The sequence below is a fragment of the Peromyscus leucopus genome, chromosome 8b (genome assembly GCF_004664715.2).
Source record: "Peromyscus leucopus breed LL Stock chromosome 8b, UCI_PerLeu_2.1, whole genome shotgun sequence".
In the NCBI taxonomy this organism is placed as follows: Eukaryota; Metazoa; Chordata; class Mammalia; order Rodentia; family Cricetidae; genus Peromyscus; species Peromyscus leucopus.
Window position 1 is genome coordinate 53,056,913 of NC_051086.1, and position 16,232 is coordinate 53,073,144.

General features: G+C 50.3%; 1 protein-coding gene across 1 annotated transcript; it reads left to right on the forward strand.

Annotated features, from left to right (window-relative positions):
• The first annotated feature begins 308 nt into the window (after positions 1 to 308).
• Positions 309 to 14,561, forward strand: Asgr2 (asialoglycoprotein receptor 2). Its single transcript, XM_037200990.1, is given in 10 exon segments — positions 309 to 505; positions 762 to 899; positions 901 to 973; positions 6,510 to 6,626; positions 6,888 to 6,983; positions 7,573 to 7,644; positions 8,298 to 8,384; positions 8,484 to 8,629; positions 13,248 to 13,354; positions 13,592 to 14,561. Coding segments are annotated over 9 exon segments (906 nt in total). The 5' UTR covers positions 309 to 505; positions 762 to 848; the 3' UTR covers positions 13,749 to 14,561.
• The last annotated feature ends 1,671 nt before the right edge of the window (positions 14,562 to 16,232 follow it).

Below are 16,232 nucleotides of genomic sequence, written 5' to 3' on the forward strand. Positions count from 1 at the left end.
CCAAGATATTTGGAAACATCAACAGTTCTGGAAAATGAAGAGGCAGGAAGTGAAACAGGGGAGGGATGGGGAGGAAGCAGCAAACTGTGTCCTGGCCCCTCCACACCTGGCTCTCCTTCCTACATTGTGCAATGAGGGGCGTAGTGATGTGTGTGTGTGTGTGTGTGTGTGTGTGTGTGTGTGTGTGTGTGTGTACGTACAAGGGGATGTCCCTTCTCCTTTCTCTGCTTGTGAGAACAGAAACATGTCCTCCACCCCCACTGCTCACTGTCCACGTTTCTAACTGTGTTTCTATTTCTATTTACTGTCCAAAGTCCCAGGAGGCAGGAGATGACAGGTTAGATGGACTTGGACACTCAGACACAGGGACCCGGCTCTCGCCTAGACTCACCCCCTCCTCCCTCATCTGGCACTGCCTGTCCAGTTCTCCCAGGTTTAACCCCTCTTTCTCCTTGTGCGTGGGCTGCCGTCGGAAGCCAGAGGCAGCTCTCTAGACCTTTAACAGGTAACTGAGGTGGGGGGAGGCAGGTGGGACTGGGGATGTCTAGGGCTAAAAAAGAACATAGGTCAGGGACACTGGGGGAGGAATGGGAACATGCCGTATAATTTGGTCCATGAGAGTATGGTAGGAAGACTCCTGGCTGTGCCAAGAGCCAGACAGTCTCCTGGGAAAAGATGGAACCCTGCAGTATTTCAAGCCTTATCCCAAGCTAATCTCCAACCTCAAAACCACTCACCTTGACCTATTCAGGTCCCATCAGTCCCTCCACAGGAATTTGCTTTTTAGCGTAAACCCAAGTTCCAGCTCCAAGAAAACCTTAACTCAGCTCCAGTCCTCGGGGCCCACCATGGAGAAGGACTTTCAAGATATCCAGCAGCTGGACTCGGAGGAAAACGACCAATCAGCTCAGCGGCGATGAGGAACAAGGCACCCATGGGCAGAATCCTAGGACAGAAAATCCATTCTGGAAAGGCAAGTGTTCAGTGTCTGGGGCCTCACTTGGATCCCTGTCTCAGCTGCCAGCTCTCCTGTCTCTCTCACACTCACTCAGTGAGCAGGGTGTACGTCTGTCCTAGTCAGGGTTTCTACTGCTGTGATGAAACACCGTGACCAAAAGCAACTTGGAGAGGAAAGGGTTTATTTGGCTTATGCTTCCACACCACTGTTCATCATTGAAGGACATCTGGACAGGAGCTCAAGCATGGCAGGAACCTGGAGGCAGGAGCTGATGCAGAGGCCATGGAGGGGTGCTGCTTCCTGGCTTGTTCCTCATGGCTTGCTCAGCCTGCTTTCTTATACAACCCAGGACCACCAGCCCAGGGATGGCACCACCCACCATGGGCTGGGCCCTCCCACATCAATCACTAATTAAAATGCTTTACAGGCCTCCCTACAGCACAATGTTATGGAGTCATTTTCTCAGTAGAGGCTTCCTCCTCTTTGCTGACTCTAACTTGTGTCAAGTTGACATAGAACTAGTCAGTGCAGTGTCCCTCTAGATGTGAGCTGCAGACACCTCTGACGGCAGGGTCCCAAGGAAAGGGTGTGTGCCTAGAAGTGAGAGACCGCTTGGACCTAGAGATGAGTCCTTCCTCCAGACCCCACGTGTGCAATGCATGTGCCTGGGAGGCTTGCAGAATCCACAACTGGGGAGGGGCATGAGTTGGGGTGGGTGTGGAAATGGGCACAGAGAGATCCTGGGAGACCCCACTTGTTTCCTGCCTGAATCCACCTCTTGCACATTTTGAACACAGGCTCCCCATGATTGGAAAAATGTTTAGGGCAAGAGAGATCTTACCCTAGGCTCGTTACCCAGTGTGTTTCAGACATTTTGTCTTTTCATCTCAGAAGAAACTTGGGACTTCTGTTGTTATTTTGAGACAGGGTCTCACTTTGTAGCCCAGGCTGACTTGGAACTCACTGTGTAGCCTGAGCTAGCCTTGAATTCCCAGAAGTCCCCCTGTTTTAACCTCCTGAGTGCTGGGATCCCAGATGTGCACTACCATGCCCAGCCAACTTGGACTTCTAAGTATCTTTCAGATCTCTGGTGTCTTACACTTGTGTGGTCCAGTCACAGCACGGACATCAGTGTCCTGTCTGTTCTAACATCGGTGTCGCTTCTGAGTCCATTTCAAATGGTCCTGGGATCTCGTTTTGATAGATGTACTTTCTGATTATTGATTTTTGATGCTGGTAGTCGAACCCAGGGCCTTAGGCATATAGGCAAGTGTCATATCACTGAGACACCGTGTGTCTGAGTTGTCGATTTTCCATCTCCTTCATTTGAACTGTTTTCCTATTTCATTATGTCTTGTAACCTGTGGTGGGATGCGGAGCGTTGTGACTTCTGTCTTGCTGGGTGCTGGAGGCTTTTGTATTCTTCTAAGTATTCTTCAGTTTTCTGGGATGCAGGTAAGTGGCTTAGGACCTGTCTGACCTCTGGATCCTTCAAGCTGTTTCCTCAGCATGGGAGTCTGCTAGATTCTGTCCCGATTCCTCCCCGCTGCCCAATGACCTGGAAAGTTCCTCTAGGTGTGAGCAGTGAGCTGAGCAATGGGAAGACTCATCTCGTTCATTCTCCATCTTTCAGGGACCAGTACCCTTCATGGTCTGATGTCCAGTGTCTTGAAAACTGTTGTTTCATACATACATGCATATACATATACATATGTGTATGTATATACATATGTGTATGTGGGTTTTTTTTGTTTTTGGTTTTTTTTTTTGTTTTGTTTTTTTTTTTTTTGGTTTTTCAAGACAGGGTTTCTCTGTGTAGCTTTGCACCTTTCCTGGAACTCACTTGGTAGCCCAGGCTGGCCTTGAACTCACAGAGATCCGCCTGCCTCTGCCTCTCGAGTGCTGGGATTAAAGGCCGTGCGCCGCCGCCGCCGCCGCCCCGCCGCCCAGCGTGTATGTGTGTTTTAATTGATTTTTCTGAAAGAATGTTAAATCTGGCAGCTTCCATTCCATCTTGAGTAGAGCATTTCAAACTTGCCTACACAGAGCTTTATGTTTTAACTCATATAATTCTCAGAACCACTACGTCAGGAGGCTACACTTGTCACTGTCATTTTATACATGAAAAAAAGGGGACACTAAGTGATGGAATGGCCTGTCCATGGTGTCAGACCTAGTTGGTGGCTCGGCTGGCTTACTCTGGGTTGACTGGCTTGGGGCTTGATAAGTCACAGGTCAGTTGGGAATCAGGACAAGGGTTTCCTGCATGACAGTTCTAGCAGAAGTAGTCGGGGCTTTAGATGTGGATTTCATCTGGGGAGACTGGTCAGTAAGTGTTTCTAGATGGGGCATTTCCCAGCCTGTCTTGTGCTGCTAAAACAGAATGCACAAGACTAAGAAACTTAGAATGAACAGGTATGTGTTGGCTCACGTTTCTTGAGTCTGGGAAGCCCGGGACTGAGGGCTGTGTCTGGTAGGGCTTCCTCATGTGTCACCCAAAGTGGGAGGGTATGGGGAGGGTGAAAGGGACAGCAAAGAGGGAAGCTTTTTGCTGCAAGCCGCAATAATATGAAGTAGGATTTCAGCTGACTGCGACAAAGCTGTACCTAGAAGAAGCCAAGGGCCTTCCAGAGGTCAAGGAGCCTTGTGATATTGGCTTTTGATTATCAGCCGTTCCCTGCTATGAATTTCTCATGTACTGTTGTAGCTTTCCATCATTTATTAGGCACAATTTCCCCTCTACTAGTGGAATATTTAGATAACCTTCTGTGCAGTAATGCAACTAGGATGCTAATTCCAGGCCTTTCTGTAATTATCGTCATTAGCAGCATCCAGCCAGGACCGTCCCCAGATGGATGAAAGTATCTTATCAGAGATACCTCTGTACTCTCTAGAACAGACTTAAGCATCCAGACTACCTGTTTGAGAAGGCCTGGCAGATGTGCTAATTAAGCTTAACTTTCTCCTTTCCAAAGTCTTATCTCTAGTTTTAGATCCACTCTTAACAATTAACTCAGAACTAAAGAGTTCCAATTTACAGGTACATCTAGCTGTGACGGAAGTTGCCTAGCCAAGTTGCCTAGCGACCAAGAATACTTCCCCTGCCCTGCCAGAAATGACGGGAGCAGAGATAGCTTGGAGAGATAAGGACCAAAGGGATAAAAGGCAGTTTTATTTTCAGAGCAGGCACAGAGAAGAAAAAAGAGAATGGAAGAACTAGATGGGTAAGAACTGGAGAGGAACAGACTGAGGTGGGGAAGAACTAGATTGGAGGAGAACTAGATAGAGGAGAACTAGATTAGAGAAGAACTAGATTGAAGAGAACTAGATTAGAGAAGAACTAGATTAGAGAAGAACTAGATTAGAGAAGAACTAGATTAGAGAAGAACTAGATTAGAGGAGAACTAGATTGAAGAGAACTAGATTAGAGAAGAACTAGATTGAAGAGAACTAGATTAGAGAAGAACTAGATTGAAGAGAACTAGATTAGAGAAGAACTAGATTGAAGGGCTAGAGGAGTGAAATGGAAAATGAGGAAGAGCCAGGTGGGAAGAACTAGGTGGGGAAGAATAAGATGGGAAGAAGTAAGGAGATAGGAAAGAATGAGAGAGAGACTTAGAAGATTATAGAGCCGGCGGTGGTGCACGCCTTTAATCCCAGCACTCGGGAGGCAGAGCAGGCTGGATCTCTGCGAGTTCGAGGCCAGCCTGGTCTACAGAGCGAGATCCAGGAAAGGCGCAAAGCTACACAGAGAAACCCTGTCTTGGAAAATCAAACCAAACCAAACAAAAACAAACAAAAAAGAATGAGAGAGAGAACTTAGAAGATTATAGAGAGGAACTAAGGACGAAGAGGAGCTAATATTAGGAAGAACTAGATGGATGAGAACCAAGATGGGGCAGAATTAGAGGGAGGAATTAAAATGGGGGAACAGCATATAAATGTAGAGAGAAATCAGGCAAGAAAGAGCTGAGTATGAGCAAAACAGAAGCCATGCAGAGAGAGAACTGACTCAGAGAATAAAGTGTGTGACCGAAAGAGTTTCGTGTTCATAGATTCATTTAATATCGTCCAAGACTAGATTATCAGCTGGTTGTGGATTTTTCCTGGACCCTGGGAGAGGACTATCGAGGGGGCTGGACCCCAATTGTCCCCGTTAGCTTTTAATAAGGCTGCTCTCTTGCAATGATGTCAACCATCCACTCAGGAGGGCAGAGTTCTCAAGACCCACCCACCTTCCACTAGGTCCTACCTCCCAACACCACTGCACTGGGGATGATGTTGGGGGCACATGTTTGTAATGTTCCAATCACAGCAGAGAGGAATGCAGCTTTCGGAAGGGTGTCAGGGGCGGTGAGAGGCAGGGGAGGCTGTGCTTAGGGGTTTGGGGTTGGGGAGAACTCAGAGGCATATTCTATCTAGGTTAAGTTGGGGTCCTAAGTATGGCTGCAAACGTCTGACTCAGTATAGCAGTGGGAAATGACCCCAGGAGGATTCCTGGCTCCTGACTGAGATGATCCCCTGGATGTGAGCTTGCTTTGGCATGGTGACACAGACACAGGGGAGGCTACAGAGCCGCAGGCTGATGCAGAGGAGTCTGGGTGCAGGTGGATGGTACAAAAGAAAGGGGAGGGGGCTGAGAGGAGTCAGCCTCTGACTGCGGAGAGGCCAGCCAGTTCATGCAGGTGAAGATACAGGTGCGTGAGGCTGCAAATAACTGTGTGGCAAAGTGTATGGATGTGTGCACAAGTCTTCGAGTCTGTGTGCTTGTTGGAGTAAAAAGAGGAAGGTGTGAGTGTGGGGCGGATGGATGAAGGCACAGGAGAGGCCACTGAGAGACGATGGAAGGACAAAGGGACAGCTCTGCCGGTGACATTTGGGTTTCTGGGGGTGAGAACAGGGGAGGTGGGAGTTGCTGGGAGATGGGTAAGGTGGATGGACCTGGGCAGTGGCTTTTGGGGCATACTTTACGGTGGGCTGAGTCGGACTGGAGAATCCCAGGGGAACTGTGAAGGAAGGCCTTGTTCCAGTATGGGGCTTGTGTGACAGATGTGGGTATTGTCTAAGAAGAACACTTGGTCTAGCCTGTCAACACTCCAGTCTGAAGGGACAGGGGCCGTGGGAGGACAGAGGTGATCTGTAGCTCTGACTCATGGGCAGGAAGAAAAACCATTGGTAGACCTCCTTTTTTAGGGTGTCTAGGAAAGGCCAGTTCTGCACCCCATCTTCTCTGTGTCCCCCTGCCCCAGGTGTAAGATCTCACCTGTGCATACAGCTGGTTTATCTTGTAGCATGTGCAAGTGAGTGCTTGTACGTGTTCATGTGGATGCATGTGTGTAACTCTGTGTGTGTGTGTGTGTGTGTGTGTGTGCGTGTGTGGTGTGCACAGAATCAAAATCCATCCAATTCCCTCAGCCCCCACCTGATTTTCTCCCTTACCCAGGCTGTGCCTCCTCAGACTCACGTGCCCCATGTTTCCTTCTGAGTCTTGTTCTCTGTCTCCCGTCCTCTGGAACTGTTTTCTGACACACACACTCTCTCTCTCTCACAGGGCAGCCTCCTTCCCTGCCCTTTCCACAGTGCCTCGGCTTCAGGCTCTACCTCAGTCTGCTTGCCCTGGCCTTCAACGTCCTGCTGCTGGTGGTCGTCTGTGTGATTTCATCCCAAAGTGAGGTCATGGCTGGCAGGGATGAGGCCAGGATAGAGAAGTGCTCTGGGGAGTGGCGGGCACAGAGGGGGGAGGGAAAGGAGAAGAGGTGGAGGCAGCTTGGGGCGGCAGGGTCCGGGTGCGGACGGAAATCAATGGTGTGGAAACGACGGGATCATTGATGGTAGAAGTGATGGGTTATATGGGGTCAGTCGCAAGGACGGTGATATGACACTGTGACACAGCCCCACACCTAACTGGTCCCAAATGTCCCCTGACAAGGCATGCAGCTGCAAGAGGAGTTTCGGACCCTGAAAGAAAATTTCAGCAACTTCTCCTCCAGCACCCTGATGGAGTTCAGGGCTCTGGATTCCCACGGTGAGTTGGGCAAGGTGACTGGGACTTTATCCATAGGAAAGCTTTATCCACGTACGTTTATCCATCCAGACTTGCTGGGCATGGTGCTGGGTCTGCAGGAGGAGTGTGTTCATGGGCCGTGGGGATAAAATCCAGGGAGACGATCCAGCCAGGGGAACTGGCAAGGCTTCTGGAGTCGTGGTTCCTGACCAAAGGGACTTGGAGGGTGAATCTGGGCACGAGGTGATATGGTGGTGGTTAGTGCCAGGCAGAGACAAGAAGAAGCCATGATGGCCAAAGATGAAGAAGACCACTCAACATTTTAGGACTGTGTACACTTTTGGTGTGGCCGGAAGTGGTGACTGATGGACAGCGGTGATGGGTCAAGGAGACGGAGGGGCCAGGTCTGAGTGGGGCCTGAAAACGAGGGGAGCCAGTGAGGGAATTAAGCCGCACAGCGGCCTCACTTGGGTGAGGCTCGGAGTCTAGGCAGAGATGAGCAGCATGTGGGAAAAGGTAACAGAGCCTTCTGGGTACCCAGGAGTGGGCAGCTGGAGAAGCGTTCGGGAGGCAGACGGACGGGGAAGCCATTTACCGTTCCTTCTCTCAGGAGGTAGCAGAGATGACAAATTGACGTCCTGGGGAGCCACACTGGAGAAAAAGCAGCAGGACCTGAGAGCAGGTCAGAGGTCACCCCCAAGCCCTACTTCTGGGTCATGGTGATGTGTGGTGTGGTGTGTATCTGTGTTAATCCACTTTGGTCATGTGTTGTGGTGTGGTTGTATCTGTGTGTTTCCCCAACCTCCACTTCTGGGTGATGGTGATGTGTGGTGTGGTGTGTATCTGTGTTTCCCCAACCTCCACTTCTGGGTGATGGTGATGTGTGGTGTGGTATGTATCTGTGTTTCCCCAATCCCCACTTCTGGGTGATGGTGATGTGTGGCGTGGTGTGTATCTGTGTGTTTCTCCAATCCCCACTTCTGGGTGATGGTGATGTGTGTGTCTGTTGGTGTGTATGTGTGTGGTGTGTATCTGTGTGTTTTCCCCAGCCCCACTTCTGGTGATGGTGATGTTGTTGTGTTCTGTTGTTTCTCTTTTTTGGTGATGTGTGGCGTGTGTGTATCTGTGTGTTTCCCAGCCCCCACTTCTGGGTGATGGTGATGTGTGGCATGGTGTGTATCTGTGTTTCTCCACCTCCACTTCTGGATGATGGTGATGTGTGGCGTGGTGTGTGTCTGTGTGTTTCCCCAGACGGGAGCTGGAGTTCTGTGCCTGGTCTTGGCAGGTGTGGAGCCGCACGTCTGCTGCATCTCTGTCCATGTGTCTGTCCCTTAGACCACTCCACCTTGCTCCTGCACCTGAAGCACTTCCCGCTGGATTTTCGAACCCTGAGCTGTCAGCTGGCCTTCTTCCAGAGCAATGGTAGGGACGGGGGTGGGGGACGGGTCAGGGACGGCTCTGATTCTAGTGTCTGTCTCCTCCAGCTGGATCTCATTTCCCTCGGCCCTTCTGTCCCCTCAGGCACAGAATGCTGCCCTGTTAACTGGGTGGAGCATGGGGGTAGCTGCTACTGGTTTTCGAAGGATGGGCTGACCTGGGCTGAGGCTGCTGAGTACTGCCAGCTAGAGAGTGCCCACCTGCTGGTCATCAACTCCTGGGAGGAGCAGGTGAGCAAACCTGAAGGTAGGCTTGATCAAGCAGCCTGGTCACGCCTCTGTTATTTACCTAGTATTATTTACTTTTATTATTATTGTTGTTGTTGTTGTTATTATTATTGAGTGTGTATGCCATGACATGCCTATGGAGGTCAGAAGATGACTTTGTGGAGCTGGTCTTCTCCTTCTTCCTTTATGTGAGTTCTGGAGATTGAACTCAGGTCATCAGGTTTGTGTTTATCTGTTGAGCCATCTCGCTGGCCCTTGTATTTCTTATTTATTTACTTAATTTGATTGCTTTCTTCTTCTTCTTCTTCTTCTTCTTCTTCTTCTTCTTCTTCTTCTTCTTCTTCTTCTTCTTTCATTATCCTTTTAGAATGTCATACTTTTGTACAATGTGTTCCGATCTAATCTACTCCCTCCTTGACCTTCCCTCCAAATTCTACCAGAACCACTGTATCACATATCACAAGCCCTCCCAAGTTCACACCTCCTCCTCCTCGTCCTCCTCCCCTTTCTTCTCCTCCCTCCTCCTCCTCTTCCTCTCCTCCTGCTTCTTCTTCTTTTTTTTTTTTTTTTTAGGTTTTTTCGAGACAGGGTTTCTTTGTGTAGCTTTAGAGCCTTTCCTAGAACTCACTCTGTAGACCAGGCTGGCCTTGAACTCACAGAGATCCACCTGACTCTGCCTCCCGAGTGCTGGGATTAAAGACGTGTGCCTCCGCTGCCGGAGTGCTTCTTTTTTTATTTTTTATTTTTTTTATTATTTTATTTTATTTTACAATACTATTCAGTTCTACATAACAGCCACAGATTCCCTTGTTCTCCCCCTTCCTGTCCCCCCTTCCCCCAGCCCACCCCCATTCCCACCTCCTCCAGAGCAAGGCCTCCCCCGAGAATGAGATCAACCTGGTAGACTCAGTCCAGACAGGTCCAGTCCCCTCCTCCCAGATTGAGCCAAGCGTCCCTGCATAAGCTCCAGGTTTCAAACAGCCAACTCATGCAATGAGCCCAGGACCTGGTACCACTGCCTAGATGCCTCCCAAACAGATCAAGCCAATCAATTGTCTCACCTATTCAGAGGGCCTGATCCAGTTGGGGGTTCCTCAGCCTTTGGTTCATAGTTCACGTGTTTCCATTCGTTTGGCTATTTGTCCCTGTGCTTTATCTGGACTGGCTTTAGCTCAGAGGTTACTTCTTCTTTTTTAAAACCCAATGAGTCCAGCTGGATTTCTAGTACGTGCATGGGTATAGGGCCATCCGCTGGAGCGTGAGCGTCCAGTCAGGGGCTAAAGTCAGAGCTGTGGAGGACTGGCGGGAAACAGTGTTTCTGGACATGACAGGGCCATTGCACACGTGAACATGCAGTATTCATGTGTGCTCATGTGCCGTAGTTTCAGGCACGAGACCTTCACTAGATCAAGCTAACCTAGATCCCAGGATGGATGGGAGCCTCAACCCTCGCCGAAGGGCTATTGGCTGCTGAGGGAGGTGGAGCAGTTTTCTTCCTGCGTGCAGCTCTTATTTCACCTCAGGAAGAACACAGAAGAGTGTCGTAGGGCTCTGGGCGGCTCAGGGTAGAACAGTAACTGGTCCTAAGAAGTGGGAGCCTGGGGCCAGGAGAAGCAGGGGCCAGGGGCCAGGGGAGGCAGGAGGCAGGGGGGGCAGGGGAGGCAGGAGCAGGGGGCCAGGGGAGGCAGGAGCCGGGGGCCAGGAGAGGCAGGAGCAGGGGGCCAGGGGAGGCAGGAGCCGGGGGCCAGGGGAGGCAGGAGCCGGGGGCCAGGGGAGGCAGAAGCAGGGGGCCAGGGGAGGCAGAAGCAGGGGGCCAGGGGAGGCAGGAGCAGGGGGCCAGGGGAGGCAGAAGCAGGGGGCCAGGGGAGGCAGGAGCCGGGGGCCAGAGGAGGCAGGAACTGGGGGTCAGGAGAGGCAGGAACCAGGGGTCAGGAGAGGCAGGAGCCAGGGGTCAGGAGAGGCAGGAGCTGGGGGGCAGGAGAGGCAGGGGGGGGCAGGAGGCGGGGGGCAGGAGAGGCAGGGCGGGGGCAGGAGAGGCAGGAGCCGGGGGCCAGGAGAGGCGGAAGCCGGGGGCCAGGGAAGGCAGGAGCCGGGGGCCAGGGGAGGCAGGAGCCAGGGGCCAGGGGAGGCGGAAGCCGGGGGCCAGGAGACCAGGTGATGCAGAGACAGCCCCAGGACAGAATGCTAGAAGACTTGGAAGTCAATCCAATGGAGGGTCTGAGAGTTCCTTCTTGCCCTGTCGGTTGTGGGGTGTGGCCAAAGGAACACAATGGGAAGACTTCAGTTGCGTTCCCGCAGTGGGTCTGGGTCCTCACTGACCAGCGGTGTCTCGTGTCTTCCCTTCCCACTGCTGTCTGTCCCCAGACAGTAACCTGAAAACCGGAGTTCATGGAGGGGACCCGTCTGCTGGGTGGGGGCAACAGTGTTGCACAAGGAGGGTAATGATAGCATTGGCTGCAGTACCCACTGCAATTTGGACATGTTCATGAGTTCATTTCTTTAATCCTCACCACCCCATGGGGGGGGCACCCTTATCGTTCCCACTTGGAGTTCAGGACACCCGGGAAGAGAGAGGTCAAGTGATGTGCACAGAGCCAGCAAGTCATCGTGGAGTCAGGATTTTGACCCACATGGCCTCTTTGTCCAGTGTTTTAACTACTGCCTGCCGCCTTAGTACTATACGGTCTATGGGGGCTTTGCTCTGTTTGGATTTGGAAGCGTTACAATGCTAAAGCAATTAAACCATTTGATACAGAAGTCAGAATGTATTTATGAAGTATTTGCTGTCTGTCAGGCTATGGAAGTGATTTTCATAGTAGTTTCAAACATATTTTGCTTTACTGATTAGGTTGAAGTTGCTAGTATTTAGTTCATTTTGACATATGAAAACATCAATTTTATGTAATTCAGCCTCAGATTTGGCTCATGAGTTCAGGACTACAGCTTCGTGGTGGACTGTGCTACCATCATTCTGAACATCCCACTTAACACTTCCGGCCTTGAACTCATCTTTGGCTGACATACAGGGTGTGGTCCTTGCATTTTTTTTTTCAAGTCTCTGTCCATCATTTCAGTTCCAACCATTTTTGGGTCTCTGTGTTTTAAATTAGTGGTTCTCAGTCTTAGGTAACAAATGTCAACCCCATGCCTCTGACTTTCAAAGTAAGTACGTTGTCCTCAAAAAATGACCCAATCAATGGTTTTGGGGACAAATGACTTTTATGCCCAACTGTTGGTGCACAGGCCATAACTGGTTGTCATGTAAACACTCAGGCTTGTCTTTGGGGTGGGGCATGAGTTCCATGATATCTTCTCTCCTGTCACTGTTGTGAAGGGGTGCCGTTCCTTCTGTGTTCCCGTAGGGAAGGGCAGACGATGATCGGGACTATTATTATTATTATTATTTGGTCATCTAGCACTATTTGACTCCTCCCAGCATTGAGCTTGGGGGTTTTGATCGTGTGCATTTGTCTTTAGTTATTCAGTTTCTTTGTGATGGGAAGCATGGCTACAGCATCAGGCAGCAACAACCAGAATATCCCATCTCCAGGTCCCTTCACCCCATCCCTGTTGATACTTCTGAATCTGTGGAGCAGCCTTACCAGCCTGGGTGGCTGCTTCTTCACGAACTGGACACACATGTAGAATTCTAGACTTTATGGGTGCTCCTGTCTGCTCTTGGATGAGCAACTGTGGTCTCTGGGGAGTGTGAGTGGAATTGGGCAGTTTTTCTCCAAATGCAGGTAGGGACTTTTCACATGCTATCGAATGAGATTATTAGAGTGTATGCTGGTCAAACTGATTCTGCTTATTTTATAAAACCAGGTGACCATATGTTCCCTTGTAACCATCCAAAAAGATGGGATTTAGATTGCCGGGAACAGCCACATTTGTAAGACCTTGCAAAGGTTTTAGTCCTCAGGAGCCATCTGTAAGTGCGGAGACCTTTGCACGGAAGCCCTGACAGTTTCCTGACTGAGCCGGCTACCTTTTACCCAGGCATCTTCCTACTTTCAGTAGAGACTGTCAGGCCCCATGTGGTCAGGTCCAAATGTAGTTCTGGAAGGTGAGGCCAAGCTTGGAAGTGCTGGAACCAGCCAAGCTCAGGAAATGACGTCCACATCACCGCAAGAGAGCGAGGGGCCAATGGAGAGAAGAATGGAACCAGGGTGTTTCATGGGTTCTGGGACTTGTGGGACAGCAAGGGCAGGATCACCAAGATTCTGGTGCACAAGATGGGAAGATCATGTTGCCACAGCAACGGTGCTAGGCATGGAGTGGGGAGCGGGCCCAGGCTGGGAGCAGGATGTTGTCACAAGCTAGATACCGGATTGGCTTTCTGGGTTCTGATATGTACCTTGCAAAGTGAGAGTTTCTATGGCACCCAACTTGGAGAGCTACTAAGGCTCAAATGAGAGGATTCTTGCAAAGCACTTGGTCCAAAGTCAAGTCCAGTAAAGGTTCACTCAACACTAGCTCTGCTGGCGGAGGGAAAAGCCAGGGTAGCCGTTGGGAGCTGAGGCTTCGGGACGGGGCAGGTCAGGCGAGGGTGGGGTGGGGTCACAAGCACGCTCTCATGGATGAGGGATGAAGCACTCTGCCCTCACGTTTGTTTCTCTAGAAATTCGTGGTGAAGCACACGGGCTCGTTTCACACCTGGATAGGTCTCACGGACAGGGGCGGCTCCTGGAAATGGGTGGACGGAACCGAATACAGAAACAGCTACAAGTCAGTTCCTCCCTCCCGCATGCATCTCCTACTGTTTGCTCCAGGGATGACCACCTGGCCTTTCACCTACAGGTCCCGCAGGGGCCTATTTCCTCAACCTTCTCCTTCTCCACACCCCCACTTCCAAGCTTGTTCATCGTCAACCCTTGAACCCTTCCAAGGCTGTGCTTTTTTTGGGGTGGGAGGCAGGGTTGTAGGGAGGTTGGACCCTGAGTGTTCTTTGGTTTGCCTTCTTAGGAACTGGGCCTCCACTCAGCCAGATAACTGGCAAGGCCATGAAGAGGGCGGAAGTGAAGACTGTGTCGAAATGTTCTCCGATGGCACCTGGAACGACAACTTCTGTCGCCAGGTGAACCGCTGGGCGTGTGAAAAGGGGCGCAATATCACCCACTAGGAGCCTGCTCTACCCTGTCTCCCCTGTCCTTCCGTCCCCCCCCCCACTGCATCACCCCAACTTCTTCACTGGGGATACTGAAACAAGAAGAGAAACAGAACCCCTAGAATGAGGAGGAGTTATGGGAAAGCAGAAAGGGGGTGGCTTTATTGTCCCACACTTTGGGAGGCTGAGATTCCAGCTTTCTCCACAGTCACCGCAACTGTTATAAATTTCAGCCCTTGGACTGGAGTAGGAAAAAAAAAGAAAGAAAGAAAGAAATGATACTTGAAAGTCATGTGATCTGGTTATTTGGAACTGAGGCAAAAGAAAGGGAGCCGGGAGGGTCTGGAGGAAGCAAGGTGTGAGTCCCCGAAGACCATCCGTGACACACGGGTGTTCAGAGTGAGGGAGGAAAGAGGCGGGAAGCAGGACCCTCGCTGGCTGCCGTCTGGATGGTTGGATCTGCTGCAAGAACCTCAGAGACTCCTGGAAGAGGAGTGTTCTCTGACCTCAAGGGCTCCCCAAGCTGAGTTGGCAGGGAATGCCTTCACTCTAATCCAAGTCCCAGGGGAAGGAAGGCACACACACACACACAACACACACACACACACACACACACACACACACCCTAAGGTTCCCCTTCCCCCTCCACTTCCGCCCAGAGTTCACCACTTGCAGGGTGTGCTGTTGGGGTGCTTCCTGTGTACTCACATGTGCGAATCTACGTAGACTCAAATAGCACCCCAACACACTCTTTGCAGTGTCTGAGATCACTAGATGCCACTACCTGAAAGGATTTTACTTCACTGAATGTAGCAGCTGTAGAGAAATCTAACGTGTGAATGCTCCCTGCTTTAATTATTCACTGCAATAGGAACAGAGTTGGCATCTTTGTGTGTCTTTATCTCTAATGTTGGAAGCTTCTGATGAGTCAAGAGTTTCCAATGCTTGGTTACAAATTCCCAACGACTGTCCCCTTAAATTAACACAGTTTGCCTCAAATTTGAACAAGATACTGGGAAGCAGGAAACTTTGATTTAGACAGCCATCTCTGGTCACCAGCATGGCAAGTCCCATTCCCGTGACCTTTTGCCATTTGTAGCCCATGTGGCCTCTAGTCCAGTTCTCAACAGAGTCCTCATTGCTACCTAGGCAATCTGTGTTCCTACCAGCACTCGAAGCTCTGACCCCAGGATCGCCCATTACCTTTTGCAGCCTAAGCTTTTCCCAGCCTACATTCTCCAAAGGCTTTCAAATTCCTTCTGCAAACCGGCTCCAAGCGCTTAAGAGGCACATTGCAGATGGCTGCTGTAGCAACCCTGCTTCTTTGGTACTGATTTTCTTTATCAATTGGCTCTTTTTGCCTTGACAAAATACCCAAGAGAAAGCCGGAAGGGAAGAAAGGAACTATTTCAGACCATAGTCCTTGGCTTCACTGGCTCTGGGACCACGGTAAGGTGGGACCAGGGTGGCAGAGAGGCAGGCACCGAGGTAAAATATGGCCAGAGACTACACCCCAGTGACCTTTTCCTCCAGCGAGGCCCTGCCTCTGACAGTTTCCCAGGAACCTCCCGGAACAGTGCCACTTGTTAGAGACCGTGTTCAGCATATGTCTGTGGGGGTATTTCGAGACTTACTTTGGGGAGAAGTGAGCACGTGTCTATCGATCTTAGACAGGCCACTGATGACAGACCAAAGGAGGCATTCCACAAGTCTAGTTTAGGGAACCGTCGGGTTTACAGGGGTTCCTTGCAGGGCATGGTTGACTCATAGGCAGTTATGTCAACAAAATCTCCACCCCAGCATGAATGGTGACCCACACAAGCCACAACCCTGGGCTCCCCACACACCTTTCAGAGAGTTCTGCTTTCTCTCCTCCAGCTGTTGTTGCCAATCTTATTACCTTGGAGAAGTAGCCCTAGTGAGTTGTGAAAGTCATGCAGACTTCCTGAGTCTTACCAGACTCCCTTCCCCTACAGGAGAGAATTCTTCAGTTTCTGGGGAAATAGTCACACATTCCTCCAGGAAATATTTTATAACCATAATGCTAATTACATGCCATTCCAAGAGGCAAAACTATGGAGGTAGTGACTTTGTGTCCATATATATTTGTCAATACCCACAATAGAAAGAGTAAAATCTAACATAAATTATGGACTCAGTCAATTATAGTGTATCAGTATTGGCTTATCCATTGTAACAAAAAACTGCTAATGTAGGATTTAAAAAAGCAGATGAGTAAAAGGAAAATTATAATCCATGCATGTTGTTTTTAACAAAATTTCAATTGTTCAATTTCACCAATAAAGACTCAGGAGCCAGTTGCTGGAGTGAAAGCCTGCTAGCTCAGAGAGGCAGAGGAAGCACCTGGCTGACCTTCCTCCTCCACCAACATCCCAGAAAGAGCCATTTCCTATGCCATCTCAAACAAGAGTCCTCAAACTGAGTGGCCCTCCCTTCCACTTCCTGCGCATCTCTCTATCGGTCCTCCCAACTCAACTG